Source organism: Sinohyriopsis cumingii, chromosome 1, assembly GCF_028554795.1.
Source record: "Sinohyriopsis cumingii isolate HCF-2022 chromosome 1, ASM2855479v2, whole genome shotgun sequence".
Taxonomy (NCBI): domain Eukaryota; kingdom Metazoa; phylum Mollusca; class Bivalvia; order Unionida; family Unionidae; genus Sinohyriopsis; species Sinohyriopsis cumingii.
The window spans coordinates 28,811,572-28,826,907 of NC_142961.1; the positions used below are offsets into that span (position 1 = coordinate 28,811,572).

The 15,336-nt window shown below is 32.1% G+C and overlaps 1 protein-coding gene across 1 annotated transcript in view; it reads left to right on the forward strand.

The window, feature by feature from the left end:
• Positions 1-15,336, forward strand: part of LOC149806602 (uncharacterized) — a 186,706-nt gene that overhangs the window by 87,617 nt on the left and 83,753 nt on the right. The window contains exons 21-24 of the mRNA XM_089955423.1: positions 4,868-5,017; positions 5,923-6,183; positions 11,593-11,769; positions 12,882-13,013. Coding sequence (XP_089811549.1) covers positions 4,868-5,017; positions 5,923-6,183; positions 11,593-11,769; positions 12,882-13,013 — 720 coding nt within the window. The remainder of the gene's footprint in view (positions 1-4,867; positions 5,018-5,922; positions 6,184-11,592; positions 11,770-12,881; positions 13,014-15,336) is intronic.

Sequence of the window (15,336 nt, forward strand, 5' to 3'; positions counted from 1 at the left end):
GGAAGGCACTTTTAATATTAGATACTCAGCAATAGATGCAATTTAGAATTTTCTTTATATCATGTTATTATGAAGTCTTTGAAATCAATGAACCCTGGCATATATTTTACAAAAACTGCCCTCCATGGGTACCATGTATGTTTAAATGGAAAAGCCCTAATATACATCTGAAAAAAGTGAGGAAAATTGAGCATTGACTGAAAGAAAGAATCATTAACCCAACTGAAGGCAAATAAAATGTACAAGCATATCTACAGAAATATAAATGTAAACACATGCAACAGATTATGACAGAGCAGGATCTTGTTTAGTTATGTTTACCTATGGATGATGCATTTGCATAAATAAAGACCATGACCAATATACGCTAAATCCTCAGCTTGACTGTTCACTCAGATTCAGTTATTCATACTTTAAATTACAGCCTATTTAACAACATTCATCATTTAAGTGAATTTTTGAATTACTTCATTATCAGTCACTTTTTGTATGTGTGTGTTTGTGTGTTTGTATTTTTTAGATTTTTAATGTAGTTTTACCAATTCTTTAGTCATATTGTTAGGATGTCAGCAGTGTGACAGTTTATAGTGATGTCTAGCACTTGGTCATCATGCCACAGACATGTAACATCATTTCCCACTCAATCACATTATCCTGACACCAGGCCAACCAGTCATAACACTAACCTTTTAATGCTGAGCACCAAGAGAGGCATTTGTTGGTACCATATTTATAAGTCAAAAGTTTGACCCAGATAGGGTTCGAACTAGATGCTCTAACCATTAGACCCCCAGGATGGTACTTTGTGCATAATGAAGTGTCAAAAATGAAGTTTGAGTGTGCAGTCAAGCTGAGTAGTTTTGTGGATATGGGGACAAGCTTGTGTTTAAGGGGGTGCCCACCAGTTATTATGTACTTTTGAGAGAGTGAGGTATGTAAGGTGAAGTTGTTTGCATTTAAAACATGCACAGTGGAGAGAATGTTGGCATACCTCAATGCTACATTAATTTAATGTGGATGATATTTCTTTGGATATTGTACTTTTGGAAACTGAACATGATTTAAGCACACTGCTAACTAAAATGACTGCTCCCTTGTGCTGAAAAATCAGCCTGAATTTAGTCTAAAGTATACTATGCTTAGCAGCTATTAAAATAGGGAAAATGAATTTTGCCAGACTAGACAATACTAGCTTCTGAAAGTGCAATGAATGAATTACCAAATATTAAAAACGTAAAAAAAAGTTATTGGCTCTTTTTTTATACAATTTGCTTCTGAAGTTCAGGAAGTGAAAATGATAAAGTGGAGCTAGCACTTTTTTGAAAGGTGCACATCTAGAGTAAGGCCAAGCTGTATACTCTATAACCCATATTACACCCATCAATCATACACCAAAGTAAAGGGAATTATATATTCATTGAATTATACCCAAGATATTCAAAGTCTTTTTTAAATATCAATATAACCAGTGAGGAAAGCTGGGGAAATTCTTTTTCTTTAAAATTCTAACCCTATGCAAAATGCGAAACAGTAGAGCGCCACCTTAGCTAAATATTTCATACTTTATCCTCATAATGAGATTTTTTAATATCTTATTGCATGGTTAGTTAAAATGATTTTTTTTCCCCCAAATAACATCTAGCATTCATCATGGAGTTATCATCATAAAATCATGAATTGTGTTGAATTTATAAAACTAAAGTGTGATTTTGCATCATTTTCACTATCTCTGCTGCTGAGAAAAAAATTATTGATGTCTGAAGTATTATAAGCAAGATGATGTAAAATCTCAATCTGAGGCGAAATTTTTGAGAATTTTAATGAATCTGGGTTGGGATTTTAAAGAAAATTTAAATTATATGGTTATTTGAATAATATTTGGGAGAGAATTTCAGAGATTATTTTGCTGTTGCATACCTAAAAGTTTGCTTGGAAACTAGTAGAATTACCTGTAGCCATTTTGTAGCCGGTCAGCATGGTCCTGCTTTTGGTTTTTGTATCATGTGGGTCAGCATAAGGGAAATGTTTTCACAACTTGAACTAAAGTATAGGAAATGTAAATAGTAACTTTGAGATTAAAAAAATATCTCAGAAACTACTGCTTTTATTTTACTCAGTATTTGATCTTTTGGTGTATTTTATTTCATGTCTATTTCTTATGCATTAGGAAAGATTTTATTATGTACATGAGCATGGGTGGAGCTTAGATACAATTTATGTTAGGCCATTGTGAAACTTACATTATCTTGCTGTATAATTGTATGATGTTTATGTTCTTTGGATATATATATATATATATATATATATATATATATATATATATATATATATATATATATATATATATATATATATATAATGAATTTGATACATTTCATTTGGAATGAGCACATATTAAAGATACTATTTATGAAAAACATAAATTTGATAGGACACTAATAAAGAATAGTATAGTGAAATGACTTTGAAATGTATTCAGATGCATTGGTCAATAAGCTTTTACATTAAAGGAGATAATGATTAATTTGTGATGTCATGTTATTATGCATGTTACATAGAAAATATTTAGTATATTCACTTAAATTGCATGGAAAGATGAATCAAACATTTGCACTGAATGCCAGATCAACATGTAAGATGAAATGGGTATGTAATAAATAGTACAGTTGGAGTGTAACTCTTAGAGGCAATTTGGGTTAATTAATAGTTTGCTTTGTCACCTACCCTCCTTTTCCCAATTAATCCCACTGATATTCTACTCAGAAGAGTGAATTTTGTGGGACTTTTAGTTTTGTAAGCCTTTTATTGACTGGTGGAAAACAGTTAAAACATGTTTAAAATAAACTTTCATGCTAATTGGATATCCTCTTATGCCTCAACGTTGTACCAATTTATGATTTTATGCTTGGCACACAAATGTGAAACCCCATGATTTTTAGCCCCATAATCAGATATTATCATTAATGAAGTGTTTAAACTAAAACTATGAAGAGATTAATGAATTTAATGAATGTGAGATTATTTGCTTTTGATGAATATTACTCACCTGTTTTGGGAACAGCTGATACTTTCATGGTTACTGCCAGACAATTTGAATGAAGTTCAGGATAGAATGTTTTTAATCTTTTCATAAAGTATTAGTTTGTGTATTTTAATATTTTTTAGCTTGTAGGTCTGGTCAGCCCCATTTATTAAGGAACTTATTTGTCATTATAAACTTGTATGCCCAACTTATTTTTCATTTTCACCTCACTTTATCCCATTTAGACAAGAAGGAGAAATCACATGACCCTTGAAGTTATAATGTGTTGTATTTATGGTATTGCATGACAGTAGATACTGTCATTGACCTAAATATCCCGACATTAGAGAATAATTACTTTTCTCTTTGTCCAGAAAATATATAATAAGACAAAAATGATACATTTTCCCAAATAGATATTTATTATCAGTGTATTGATACACATGGCAAGTAGTTGTATCTAGGTATGCATTATATCCTTCCTGCCATGATGGCTATATTGGATGTTAGACCTGCATTATTTTCATTTAGGACAAGCTAGACATCATTAAAGGTATTTTAATACAATCTGCTGATATGCCCATCCATCTAGGAGGAGTGGTGATAACAAGATTTTAAAGATGGCTGCTGTGGTGGCCATATTGGGTGTTGAGCAGCACCATTTTCATTTAGGATCAACTAACAGGCTTATGCTTAACAGATGGATGGACAAAAGATGAGGGATGATGGATAACAGGCCATCCAATAAACTCTTCTGGTCTATGAACAGCATAGCTAATAATAGCTTAGCTGTTTCTGTAGAGGTTGCATTTTGGTGGTAATTATGTAGTTGTATCTCTTGATACAGTGAATGAATATGAGCAAATCTTTGCACTGCATTGAAATGTCAAAAAAAAGTAAGATTCTTGTAGTGAACAGCATTCAGGTTTGCCTTTCATTATTTTGTCAGTTTTGAAAAATTTATTTGCTGTTCAGAAATTGTTTGTACCATTGAAGTTATTACAGATGTTGTGTCTATGAAACTGGTGAGTCTGGATATTTATATTAAATAAGGCAGTAGTGTTTGGTTCTCAAATTTTAAGGATAATTAGATTTTGTGTAACCTTTGATGTGTAAAAAAAATCATAGGAGTGAATATTCTGGTTCAGATAGTGTCAGATTTGTAGATTACAAATATCTCCATCTGCTGCCCGGAAAGGCAAGAATAAAGACAAGAAGATAAAAACTTGTGTATTGAAGAAAAAAATTGATAAATTTTGAAGATGTGTAGAAGGGAGCATCCTAAAAATAAAAGCTTGTACCTACTGTTTGTAATTTCTTTGAGTCCATGTCAACAAAGTGTTTGAATTGTACTCTGTGTTATTACATTTTTCAGTATAGCATCTAATTGATATGAGGGCCTCTGGCAGTAAAGTAGTTTCAAAGACTGTTGATTTGTCATTATGTGCTTTTTTTGACCATTTTATGACTACAAACTACCTCATCAGTGGCTTAAACCATCATCAATTATTACAGAATTGTTTTTTATACATAATAATTCTACCTTTATACATGTGGCCTTTCTTACATTTTTCTGTTCAATATATTTTTAAAATGCATTTGGGATGGAAGATCCGATTTAGAGTAGCTGGTGCTACAAGTTTACCAGGTGTAATCCTTAGCCACTGGTCCATAGGACAGCCCTGTCTTTTAACCTGATTTAGCTTTTGCTATTTAATAAGCACTAGGTTTTTAAACCAAGTAGAATCTTCAACTACAAGAAAAATCTTATTCGCATGCCCTTTCATGTATTGCTGATAGGATTATTTGATTAGGACCTAAATTTTAGCTTTCTGTTTTTAATAGGAATTACAAACTTGGAGGACAAGGAATGGAGGAAATGAGGTATCAGGCTGTCAGGGAGAGTGTCAGAGGTTGGAGGCAGAGGCAGAGAAATTACGAGAGTATGAGACAAATTTGAAAACTCTTCAAGTCAGACTTGTGGAAGAAGAAAAGGTATGTTTGTATGTTAGCATGAGACATTCCACACAAAGTGTGGTCATCACTTGTTTCATGGAAACATTTTCATCAGAGGCTATGATACTGATGGGCCATGCTATTCTTTGCTTGAACATGTACCCAGTGTTGTTATGGTATGTTGAAGGTCTTTTCTCATGTTTGCCACTGACACCATAAAGTCATCAAATTATTAAATGATTATTTGACTGTTGTGATGCAGTTGTGACATGATTCTAATATTAAATTAAAATTTCAGTTTTTTTATGTTTAAAGTTAACTATTGTAATGTTATTTCCTGAAAGGAAAATGTCCAAAATCAGAAAATAGCAAAAAGCAATTGGTAGAAATAAATAGCATTTTACAACAATTAGTTAATTATTTATGCTTTCTTCTTATTTCACATTTGCATTGAATTCAGTTTGTACAAAAATGACATATGAGATGGAAAACTCCTTTCAGTTGCCCATACATTTTACAAGAGACATACCAGTTGTAATAATTATATTGTAATGTTGGAAACATAAATAGGAAAATAGCCTTTATTATATGTACAGCACCACATTTATATAGTCATTTTAGAAATGAAAAATATTATAAAGTGCTAAACGATTAAATGATGATTAGCTTATATAAAGTCATCCTGTTTTATGTGTACAACATAATTGATATTTAAATAGAATACATTGACTTTACCCCATCCACTAAAATGATGAGCATTTGCATGTGACTTTTTCCTTTGAAATAGGCAGTGTACAGGCTCTTGCTTTCTTTCATAGCATTGTCCTCGCATGATGAGAATTTTTTTTTAAGAACGGATGTATAGTAGTACAAATTTATTCTTGTCTGAATGCCTAAGATCTTTTTGAGTTGCTTGATATTAGCTTCATAATTTTTCATTTCAGAAAGTCGAAATATACAAAGAAGCTCTATCAGAGTTTAGGGAGGAGAGAAGTCGAGCAGAAAATGTCATGCAGGAACTGAAGTCGGAATTACACACATTGAAGGAAGAAAATGAGAGTCTTCAGAGATTGATGAATGTCCAGGAAACTTCAGTCACTGATTTAAAGAGGGAAAGTGGACAGTATTTGCCAGACACTAACAGAGATATGGAACTTGAGAAGAAGTGTAACAGTCTACAACAGACCTTGTTAGAAGCAGAGGAGGTATGTGTTTTTGTGTGTGTGTGTGTGTGTGTGTGTGTGTGTGTGTGTGTGTGTGTGTGTGAGTGTGTGTGTGTATATATATATATAATGAAATGCATTTCAGAAAATACTTTTGTTTCATCCTTTCATCTGGATTTAAAGACGAAATCTGGTTTCAGTAATTGTTTTTTTTGGATTCCAAGACCTAAACAGTGTCTGCATTAAGGAAGTCTCATGGTATTAGTATGGTAATATCAGTACTTCAAAAGGAGGTTTCCCCATTATCAACAATTATTTATATTGCCACTAATACTAATTCATTGCCATTTAAATCTCATGCTGAACTTCCCTCAACAAATGCCTTTATATGATTAACCTCCATCATGTTCTCAATTACCATCTTTAGAGGCAGATAGACCAGACATGTATTCAAGGTCTTTGTTTGCCATTAATGCATTCCAGTGTATCTGAGCACTCATTGATGCTTTTGTAAAGAGTAAATTGTAAACAGTGTGATTTGTCATTGATGGAAGAATACAAGTTTGTCAGTATATCACAGTCTTGCTTTAGCAAGAGGTAGATAAAGAAAATCAGTCCAATTCCACCTTAAGTCAATCAAGATATTTTCAGGGTTATCGGTTATTTGTCCAGGTAATAACACACTTGATACTTTTAATCCCTCAAATGATGACAAGATTTAACCACATACAATTTAGGCATCTCCATGTACAATGATTCCTTTGAGCATTGAAACAGTAATTCAGGCTCCATCTTCCCTCACATTCTGAACTTCTCTGACAAATTGTGCTTAAAACTCTTTCTAGGTACTTGTCCCACATCAGTATTTCACTGCTTGATTCACAATGAAGTGAAACAATACAAAGACTACTTTGAATTTTTTCTATGTTAATTTGACAGCATTTATTTGTAACTTGCAACTTTCAGGTTGGAAAGCACATGCAAATGTGAACAACTGTGATTGGCTGCTATTAAAAAAAAGAGTTTGGGTTCCTATAAGAAATATGATATGCAACAGAGATTGATCAAAAATCTAGTAAAATTGTACTTCTTTGTTTTATTTTGCTAATTGTAACAAAATAACATAAAGTAGTTTTGAAAAGAAGTCTGTTAGAAAAGAAACAAATCTGATCCATCAGGTGTCATTTGTAACAGATAAACATGTTTTGGGAAATCAAGGTTTATTGTGCCATCATGGACCTATTAATGTCACAAGTCTGGCATTTGTCTGGGACAGCTGACACTTGATTTCTAAAACAGATGCTTTGGAGACATTACTGCAGCTTTACAAGACCTGATTTCCTATCTTTCATATGCATGATATATAGGGGTCAGTGCAGTCTGATTTACTATTCTCCATCAGATAGGAAAGTCTGATCATCTTTAGTTCACGTGGTGATAAATTTTGATAGGACATTCACTTCAGTATTTCATATTATTTCCAAGACAATATTCTCCTTCACTTACCAAATAATCCTCACATGTTCTATGTGATAAGAAACCAGGTGGCATGCGGTCTTAATCCATTCACATCTGTTATGTCTTGTCCCTTCCTAACATGTAATGCATGTGATGTCTGTCATGAATTTTGTTTCCACTCAATAACTTTTGAAGGACTGCATGGATCAAAACCAAATATACATGAAGTTTTACCTTAGGATGAACTAGGTCAAGTTTGATTTTCACTGTTTCTGACAAAATCTCTTGGAGTTGACCCTTGGTTAACTTAGAACTTTGCCCTTAATACTATTGTATTGGTTTGGGCATCAGTGTCATGCTTGCATCTGTCTGGTTACACATAGATTCAAGTTTTGGTTCCATTTATTGTACACTGCATGAAATTATTATACAGTTCTGCAAGGCATGAAGAAAGACACATTTCTAGTCATAAAAAATCCTGAAAATTGCGTTCAAATTCTGAGACCCACCTTGAGAATATAACATTATAACTCGCATCACTTTGCCAGATTTTTAGCAAGGTTATGTTCATATAATCCTTGATTATCCCAAATTCTTGGAATCCAGCAGCAATTATTGGGAATAAATTTCTCTATGTTTTGTTGTTTGTTTTGCTAAGGCAGTGTTATTTTATTGCACAGTTCATCATTCTCTCTATTTAAATTTAATGCTGATGCTCATGTATTTTGTGATGTAGTATTAGTAACAAATTCTTAAGTGTATTGTTGGCAGCTTATTCCAGTTAAGGCATTTAAAGTTGTATGTTTTTGATACAACTTTTTGATACAGTAAACATAACTTGTATTATAGAATTCCTGATAGAAGTAAACATTTATTCTAAACTATAACTTTTGAGCAGTTTGTGTAATGTATATTCTCTCCCTTATTTTCATTACCTTTTCATCTGTCATCATTAACATACACCATTTACATTCCCTGTTGATTGGGAAGCTTTATTTATAACTGTTACCATCTTGTCATTTTACCTTCAACTCTTTGGTTTTATATTGCTGGTCGATACAAAACCTTTTACCACTTTTAAATGATCTTATATAACCTTTTGTATGCCGCTAAATAACCTAATTGTGCTGATGCGCCATAAAAAATATAATCAGTCAGTCAATCAATCAATCAAACTTGTATATTGTGTTGAATGACACCAAATTATCACTGTATGACAAAGACTTCATTTTACAAAATTATATCAAGAGTATTTGTATAGTAAAACATGTATGACATAAATATTTGTAAAGTATTATATGTATGGTATAAATATTTGCAGAACAATATGTACATTATAAATATAGGTAAAATATAATATTGACAGTATAAATAGTTTTACAGTATAATATGTACCATATAAATATTTGTACAATATAATATGTATGGTATGAATATTGGTACCATATAATATGTATGGTATACGTATTTGTAAAGTATTATTTGTATGGTATAATATTTGCAGTAGTATAAATATATGTAAAGTATTATATTTACAGCATAATTTCACTGTATGATATGTACCATATAAATATTTGTACACTATAATATGTATGGTATAAAGATTGATACGGTATAATATTTACAGTATAAATATTTGTACAGATGATATGTATGGTATAAAAGTTGGTACAGTATCATATATACAAGATAAATATTTGTACAGTATAATATATACAGTATAAATATTGTAAAAAAAACATTGCACAATACTATCAATTATAAACACTAATATATGTTGCAATCATGTAGAATTTACAGTATTAAAAAGATAATTGTTTTCAAAATGATCTGCAGTTTTCTTTTATCAAAGAGAGGCTTGTGAGGTTTTATTGTAAACACAGTGCATGTCTCTAGCCAAAATAGGGTGAGGTCAAAAATAGGAAAAATTGAGTGTAGCTGATTCAGAATTAATAAGTTCTGAATAGTCACTTTAAAATTCCTTTTTGCATATTTTCAGGTTGGATGCTTAAAATACTGATGAAATACTTTTAATACTTTAAAAATTATCACAACATTCCTTATTTTACTATTACACATTTCTTGTATAGCATAGTTATTGTATTTACATTAACCTGGGAAATATCTCATAGTTAAAAATCAGCAACTGTTTCCATAGTAAAAGTAATCTTTTGATATGTTTATAAGACAAAATATTTGATAAGATGATTAATTTTATTAGGGCTGTTCCATTTAAACATACATGGTACCCAGGGAAGGCAGTTTAAAAAAAATGTATGCCAGGATACTTCGATTTCACAGAGTTGATATTAAAATGATAAGAAAATTTAAAATTGCATCTATGGTGAGTACCCCACTTTAAAAGTGCCTTCCCTGGGTCCCATGTATGTTTTTATTGAACAGCCCTTAGTAATGGAACTGGATATGTCTTCTGATTTAAATTTTGCACTAGTTTTTTGAACATCATGCATGAATATTTGGTAGAAATTCAATAGATAGCATTGTAAGTTTTGGAATTTATAATTATCAAATTAGGATCTAAATTGACTACAGAGCACTAAACTTTTTATACTTTCCCTACTTTTCACCTCTTTTAAGGGAATATTTACACAGAAGTGAATGATTTACTTTGATTATTACTGCATTAAATTGAAATAGAAATGGGTGGGGAATGGCATGCAGTCACGGTCAGGTGAAGTGAAGTTTGCTTTTTGGGTGTGTGCAGGTGAAAGGACAGACTGGAGGACAACTATAAATAGCCCACAAAAGGACCTTGTTTTAAAGTCTCAACATCTTGTGTTGCAAGCATGCAGAATATTTCAGGCTTTTTGGCAGTGGCTTTATGTGCTTCAAGTGTTGTAAGAAATCATAGCCATTCAAACAAGAAAACCAGCCATGATAAAAAGTTACTACTTCAGCATACGTGGTGTACATCATTTTTACGAAGCACTGCTTATAATCAAATTAAAGACAAAAGCTTGCTTTGGATTGGACACTCCATCTTGAAAAGCACACTGAATTAATTGTAAGTTTTTACCTCACGTTTTTAGAGCTGAAATGAATGCCAAATGTTTTATATTCATATATTAATTAAATGTATGGAAATATATTTTGGAATGTTTTCGATGATAATAAAACCAATAAGTCCATCCTATTTTCTTTGTTTTGGTATTTATGGACCCCTATCCCATTCCAACCAATTCCACATTGAAAACATTGTGAACTCAGTCATCTAAATCTATTTAAATGACATTGTATGGGTTCTGAGTGCATTTCTTTTAGATTAAGACTGAAAAGTTAAGTGTTGTTTTTCTTGTTTATCTTCAAACTCAGTATGAATAAAACTTTCCTTTGTGGATCAAGAATTAGTAAAGATGGGCAGATGGGCAGACACTATCACTTACCACTTTAGTTAAATGCAGTGACTATCGAAAAAGAATTCATATGGATATGTGACCAATAAATAAATTTGGTTGATTGATATGTAAAGGATTTGTTGACATTGATATGACCCCGACTTGATATCATGTTCTGCATCAACTTGCTTATTTAAAAATTATCTTTTAAAAGTGCTTGAATGACGCTAATAGAAATGGCAAAATTCTATGAAGTCAGACTATTCAGTTTTAATTTCAGGTGATTTGGCAGGTTTGATCTTGCTCCATTATAAACTAATTCAGCAATGCATATTCTGCTAAGCTTGTTTTGAAAACAATTCTGCTTCAAATGTTTGGTTATTTGTTTCATCTCTATATTTGATAAAAGTAATACTTTTATGAAAGCAACGTAGTGTACCAAACCAAATTTCAATTAAAGTAGTAGCCACTTAGCTGTTTTTCCTGATGGACAAGCTGTGATACTTTTCAAACACTACAACCAATTTTTTTAGTCTGCTGAGAGGGCTATGATATAAAGCAAATGTGGAAAAGTCAGAAGTGATTTAATTGCCCGTTATGTAGGATGGTGAGATTGCTGTATGCTGTTCAATTACAGAGGATAGCAATGTACAGTGAGGCCATGGAAGAGTACAAAGAGGAGGAGAAGAAATTACAAGAGGAGTTGATGAACCTCAGATACAAGAACTTACAAATGAGGGAGGAATTGGCAGAGCATAGTGGATGTAAAACCAAGATTTTTAATCTGGAAAGTCATTGCAGAGAGATGACGCAAGTAAGAAGAAATTTTAAAAATAGGACAGTGAAAAATATGGACAGTAAAGCTGTGAGTTAAATATTTTTAGGTCAAGGTATATGTATCAGATATGAAGGCAGTTAAATTGTCAGACTTCCCAGTTTGCAGATTTTGTTCAATGTTAATTAAAATTAAAGTAATGCATATCTATTGTTTTTTTTTTAAAGCACTTGGGACTTTGTGGACAGTGTTAACACTGATGATGCAAATGATAGCATCTATATAACCTCTACCTTCTTTCCAAATTATATTTTTATGAGTTTTATATTATGTATTAGTGGATATATTGTGACAGGCTTCGTACAACCTTAAAAATCCCATTTAATTATAGGGCTTGATTTGAAGACCATAAGTAAAAAAAATTGCTGTCACAGTATATCCTTGTAATATCCTTAAATTTAGCCCAAAACTCTCATTATTTATCTAAGGGAATATGAGATGGTGAAATTGAATAAAATCTTGATTTTGAAATTAAGACTTCTAGACATTTTCATTATTTTACCCAAACTATTGAACAATTAAATAAAATGAGTTAAAATTGGGTGGATCAAATGACACACAACACTCATAGTTAACAAGGAATAAACATAGAAGATTCGATTTCCATTAGTCATAATTATGTGCAATACTTTGCCAGTCTATTGCCACATCATTTTCTAAACCACTTGGTTGAAAACTATGAAGCTATGTTGGTATGCTGCTTTTATGGTAACCATCGTCAAAGCAGATGTCATCTTTTGCTTTTACCTTTGGGTTCCATGGGAGTGGGTCACAGGTCACATTTACAAAACATGCAGTCGATGCAGGAAGATAAAACAATCAATTGTAAGGACATTTGTAAATATTTTCTGACCATTCTTTACTTATGCAGTCAAAGCGGGAAGATGCATTCTATATATTATGCATTTTGCAGCATGATCCTTGGGTCACAGTTAGGAGTGAGGGTGGAATTTGAAATATGCAGTTGCAAGCATAGGCATTTCTGATGGTGAACTATTTCAGTGCCCTTTTGTGGGTATAATTCTTAGTTAAAGGATAGTGTATCTTTCAACACATATTCAAACTATATTGTGTTATTGTTTTGTTGACAGAAGGTGGAAGAATTGTGCACCACAAAACAGGATTCCCAGGCTCCTCGATCTGCCACTGACGATGGAATATCTCTTCCCCACCATGATTGTCAGGAAGGGTCCTTACGACAGAATCTGGAAGAAACCGAAAAAGTATACATTAAACAGCATAATGGTTTGGATTGCAACATGTTTAGACATGAGTATTTCAATGGATGCTTTGTTTTTTCTTATATTTAATTTTTGAAGTTTTCTTTGCTTACTGGTTGACTTTGTTCATTGCAACTATTTTAAATTATACATCTCTACAGTTTAATTCAGACTTGATGCGAAATGTAATTGTGATCAAGTTATGCTGTACTTATAACTGACATAATAAATAAGATAAAATGAACCACTGCATGTATCAGATTTCTTTTGCCATTGGAGTTTCACTCATAACAATGCTGGACTTACATCAGTAGAAGGCACTGCTATAGGTGATTGTTGAATTTCCATATTAGGCACTCACACACAGCCTACAGTAGAAGTGTCATTGCTTGTGAACATATGATAGATTTAATCTGGTTAAATGTTGGTTGATGCAAGGCCAGTATTATCTTACAGTTCACATCATGAGCATATGTGCCACACCAATACACCTTTGGTGTACTTATTATGCTTTTTTTTTCTCCATCCAATTATGTTTGCCTGTATATGGATTACACTCTTCCGGTACATTAAAATATAAAATAAAAATAAAGCAGTAAAAAGTTGTGTTTGTCATTTATATTATCATTTCTTTAATTCCACTCATAACAATTTGAGAATATTCTAAAAATAAAGACTGCTGCATAAGAACAGCATAAGAGCTAATTTGTACATCATAGATCTACATGTACTTTCCTAATTTTCTATTTATAACAACTTTATATGACTGATTTCTAAGAAAACAGATCGGTTTCCTTAATTTGAAACCTTGCCTCAAAGATTCATTACATTGATAAACAAGTTTTTTAGTGGACCAGTCTGTACTTTTAAAGAAAATGACATCAGATATTAAGCAAAACGAGCTTTTACTGTTTGACTTGTTCATGAAAATTCTTTGAGCAGATGGGCCTTTTTTTAAACTTCAAAACGTATCTGATCTGAAAAAGGACAAATCAATACTGCTTTACAAATTTGTAAAGAAGAATACAGGAGTGATGCAGACCTACCAATCCTTACGATTGTGCCATAAGTTTTACGAAAATGACCTATAACATATGGACTTATGGAATTAAAGCAAAAAATATGAAAAAATTATTGTTGCCAAAAATCCGGATAATTGGTTCATCTTTGTTTGATATTGTATCTGTGTTTCATATTAGATTGAGTGGAATCAGTCAGGGAAACAGACTACTTTACAGCAATACCTCAGATGCGTTAAGCTGCACATATTTTTTTCATGTAAGGCATTTGAATGATCAAACTGTCAGGGTTGGCAGGTCTGGTCATGCAATACAGCACTTAGCACTTGGTTTGAGCTTTCATCATGTTTGTTGCAGAATTTTTGGACTTCACAATCATTTAGCAAAAGTTAGATATGTAGACTAATTAAAGTGAGTACTGAATATAAATAATTTTTTAGCATTCTTTTTGTTTGTACTCTGGTTCTAATCTGCATGGATTTTGCCCATTTTTGTCAAGGATTTTGACCTACAGAGCCAGGTTAGTAGTAAAAATAAATTATGTTGTTGATAGTGTACTGGGATTATGGCATGTAATATATTAGCTACAATGTCATAGCCTCAACAAAGTTGGGGTACTAATATTAGTACTAGTAATATATAGATTACACATTTTATGCTCAGATTATACATTTTTGCCACTTGTATTAGCAAAAATCAAACTTATACCTTTTGGGGTTGTTATGTATGCATGAGTTATTAGTGGAAGTTCAATGGCAAATGAAATATGTATTATGTCATTTTTTGTGCTCATGTTTTGTGGGAAAGCACTAAATAGCAGTCATTTGTCTGGTGTCAGCTTCAACAGTTGTTAAGGTTTTGGTTCAAGTTTTTAACTTGCATATCTTTCCAAACCCCATGATTGATTCTCTTAATATTTTGCATGAGTCATTATGAAGATAGGTCAGTTGATTTGTGACAAACAAACTTGCTTCTTTGACCTTGGGTTTAAGGTTACAGGGTTAAATATGATGCCCTAAGCATGGGCTGAACATACTGGCCTTGGCCTCCTTGTTTAGCACTGGGATAAATTGTCCTGAATACCCAGTGTGTAAAATTTCTATAAGACCACAGCTAGAATACATGATTTTTAATAACTGGTATATTTCTCTTTTGTGAAATGATTGGGATAAATTTCCTTTAATGAACCATTTCATAATATTATGCTATAGACGGGTCATGAGGAGCATGGTTTCTATCAGATTCTGTATTTTAAGTGCTGGAAATATTTTCAAAAAGAAATCACCACTATTCATTATCATTACAAG